Source organism: Oryzias melastigma, linkage group LG20 (assembly GCF_002922805.2).
Source record: "Oryzias melastigma strain HK-1 linkage group LG20, ASM292280v2, whole genome shotgun sequence".
In the NCBI taxonomy this organism is placed as follows: domain Eukaryota; kingdom Metazoa; phylum Chordata; class Actinopteri; order Beloniformes; family Adrianichthyidae; genus Oryzias; species Oryzias melastigma.
The window spans coordinates 8,333,791-8,336,427 of record NC_050531.1 but is presented as its reverse complement, the minus strand read 5'-3'; the positions used below and the strand labels follow the sequence as shown (position 1 = coordinate 8,336,427).

The following is a 2,637-nucleotide window of genomic DNA, read 5'->3' as shown; positions in this document are numbered from 1 at the left end:
GGTGTTCCAGGCAGGTTCTGCTGAGCGGAGACGTCAGGGTAGATCCAGGACACTCTGGAGAGACTACGACCAAATCTGAATTATTCCCTTACCCCTACGGCTTCTCCCTACCCCTCCAATTGTATGTGCATTTGGAGGGGTAGGGGTGTCTGAAATATTTTTCTAAGGGGTAAGCGTTGGCAGATATGCGCTAATGTAGATGTGACGAAGAGGCTAAGAAGTTAGGATCCATGTGCAAACGGTTTAATAGGACAGAAGACTGAAGCTGTGGCTGATGGGAGTTGTAGTAAGGAAGGTGCTAAAGATGGTTAGTACTTAGCAGAGGGGTCCCTCTGGTGGTCGGATGAGGACATGGCCGAGTGAGTCCTGACAGTAGATGACTGATAAATATTAGTGACGTCATCAAGTCGGTATGATGTCCGAATTTGAAGACACTATTTTTTCATAACTTTATGTTTGGAGAGCTGAATGTAGGTGTAGGGAGAAGGGATGGGAATAGGGGAAGAATTCAGATTTGGCCTATGTCTCTCGGCTGGCCTGGGAAACACTTCGTGGTCCTCCCAAAGGAGCTGACCAGATGGATGGACAGATGGAGTTGTTGTACCTTAATTTATTTCTTTATTTCTTTAATTCTGATTCATCCCTTTTTCTTCTGTATTGCAGTCGTAGCTTGATACTGATAATGCAGTTATTGTTTATCAGTATCTAATGTATTTGATGTATTTTAATACAATTATTTTTGCCTTTGATAATAATGAAAAATCTAAAGTAAATAAGTAAAATACATGGAAATCAAAAACAGTACAAATTGCTGCACAAAAAAGAACTTTTCCTGAATATTTTTATTTAGTTCTTAGTGGATTCAGGGAGTTAAAAACTAAGTGTCAAAAATAAACAGATAAATAAAAATAATAAAAAAAAAACAGTTTTAATATGTTTTCTAACTTTCTTCATTAAGCTTTTGATGAATTTGACCTTTAAATGCCTCTTTGCTTGAGTAAGTTAAGGGCCATTTCGTTGCAAGAACCTAGTTTGAGGTCAAAACTGAACCCTGGGTATAAACAAGTAAAACAATGCATAGAAAGTGTGAGGCAGACTGCTGAGGTGGAGCAGTGCTGGTCAGCTGGACGCCCAGGGAGGAGGGGACCAGAGGAGGGATGTGGGTGGGGGGTACAAATACAGCTGTGTTTAGTCGCACTTTCGCGCAGGACTTCCCTGTGTGGGCGAGAACGTTTCTTCCCTCTTTCACTGCTTCTTCTACTTGGGCTTCAACAGGAACCCAAGTGACTGCTGCAGCAATTAAGGAACCACGCCTGTTGCTCTCTAATTTCTTCTAAAATTGCAGCACTTAGACATCCATTCCCTGGAACTGAAAGTTTTGACTCAAGGAGCTCCAAACCGGCTGGTCCAAATACGCACGGCTTTTTCCTTCCACTCTCCCCTCCAATTATTCAATTATCGCGAGAGCCTGCATCCAGACCCTTCAGGACCACCGCTGGTCACTCTGTCCGGCACTGTAACAAACATGGACTACTACAAGATTTGCGTTTTCCTGCCATTGTGGATCAAGTTTGCAGCCTCTGTCTTCTCTACTGATGCTCCACCGGCTTTTGCGAGCATTCCCAAAGGTAAACCAAACTTCCAGTCTGTTCTTTGCGGGGTTCCCTAACTCTGATGTAAGCTGCACCTCCACAGCGGGGAGCTTCATCCTCGCTGCTCCGTGCGTAATGGAGCCGTAAATCCTAACATTCCCTGGCTGCGCTTCAGAGGATTCACACCGATAGTGCAAATAAGGACTCGCGTGTTGCGGAGATGTAATCCCGCCGGCTGCATGATGTCACCGTGGATGCGGCGCAGGTTCCGCGCCTGCGGCTCCGTGTGGGGAATCTGAACATGTCTGGCTCGAGCCGTCTGCGGTTTCTCACTTGTTTTTCATGCGCGTCCTTTGACGGCGCGCGGCTTGCTCTTTTACGCACAGATGACAGGCTGTAAAGTTTCAGGGCGACAATCAAACAAGTGGAAGCGAGGCTTTGATGGTGGGAGTGAACGCCGGCACGAAAGGCGCAGCTATTAGCAGGGATTTTTGCTAAGAAAAAAGTTGGAAAAAAAGCAGCCAATCATGCGGTTAACCTGTTAGGGGTCGTGGAGGTTAGGTGTTAAATTAGTTAAAGGATCTTCAAAGGAAACACATTCTCTTTCAGTTTTATTAGAAGGCTGTAGGGTCCTTTTAAATCCAGCATCACAAAATCAAGTGCTTCTTACAGTTTTTATAGTTTTAATTGTTGTATTTTGAAAATCAAACTGTGATAAAATGATTTATTGAAGCCTCTTGCTTGTGCGCCTTCACAAGCTCGGAGATCGAAGGCTTTACACAAGCTGTCAACCGTCTTTCTTGGACAAATTTATGACCAAGAGGAATATGTCATGACTTAAAAATGTGTGTAGTTGTCGGCGTAACAAAACATGAACACACAGGAAGGCCTGTGTGAGGGGGGAGAATTTACAAGCAGTTTCTGGGTCATAACAGCTTAAGGTCAAAGTGTTACGTTTTAAAGAGAGGACCTCTAACTTTCACCATTTTACTTTCTCTTTAAGTTTTAAAGTTTTAGCAAATTGCTTTGGGGTTTTAAAATGTGC

At 43.8% G+C, this 2,637-nt stretch overlaps 1 protein-coding gene across 2 annotated transcripts in view; it reads left to right on the top strand.

Moving 5' to 3' along the window:
• Window positions 1–1,196: 1,196 nt before the first annotated feature.
• Window positions 1,197–2,637, top strand: part of plod2 (procollagen-lysine, 2-oxoglutarate 5-dioxygenase 2) — a 35,654-nt gene continuing 34,213 nt past the window's right edge. For both annotated transcript variants that reach the window (XM_024279770.1, XM_024279769.1), the window contains exon 1: window positions 1,197–1,628. In XM_024279770.1, coding sequence (XP_024135538.1) covers window positions 1,526–1,628 — 103 coding nt within the window. In that variant the 5' untranslated portion in view covers window positions 1,197–1,525. The remainder of the gene's footprint in view (window positions 1,629–2,637) is intronic.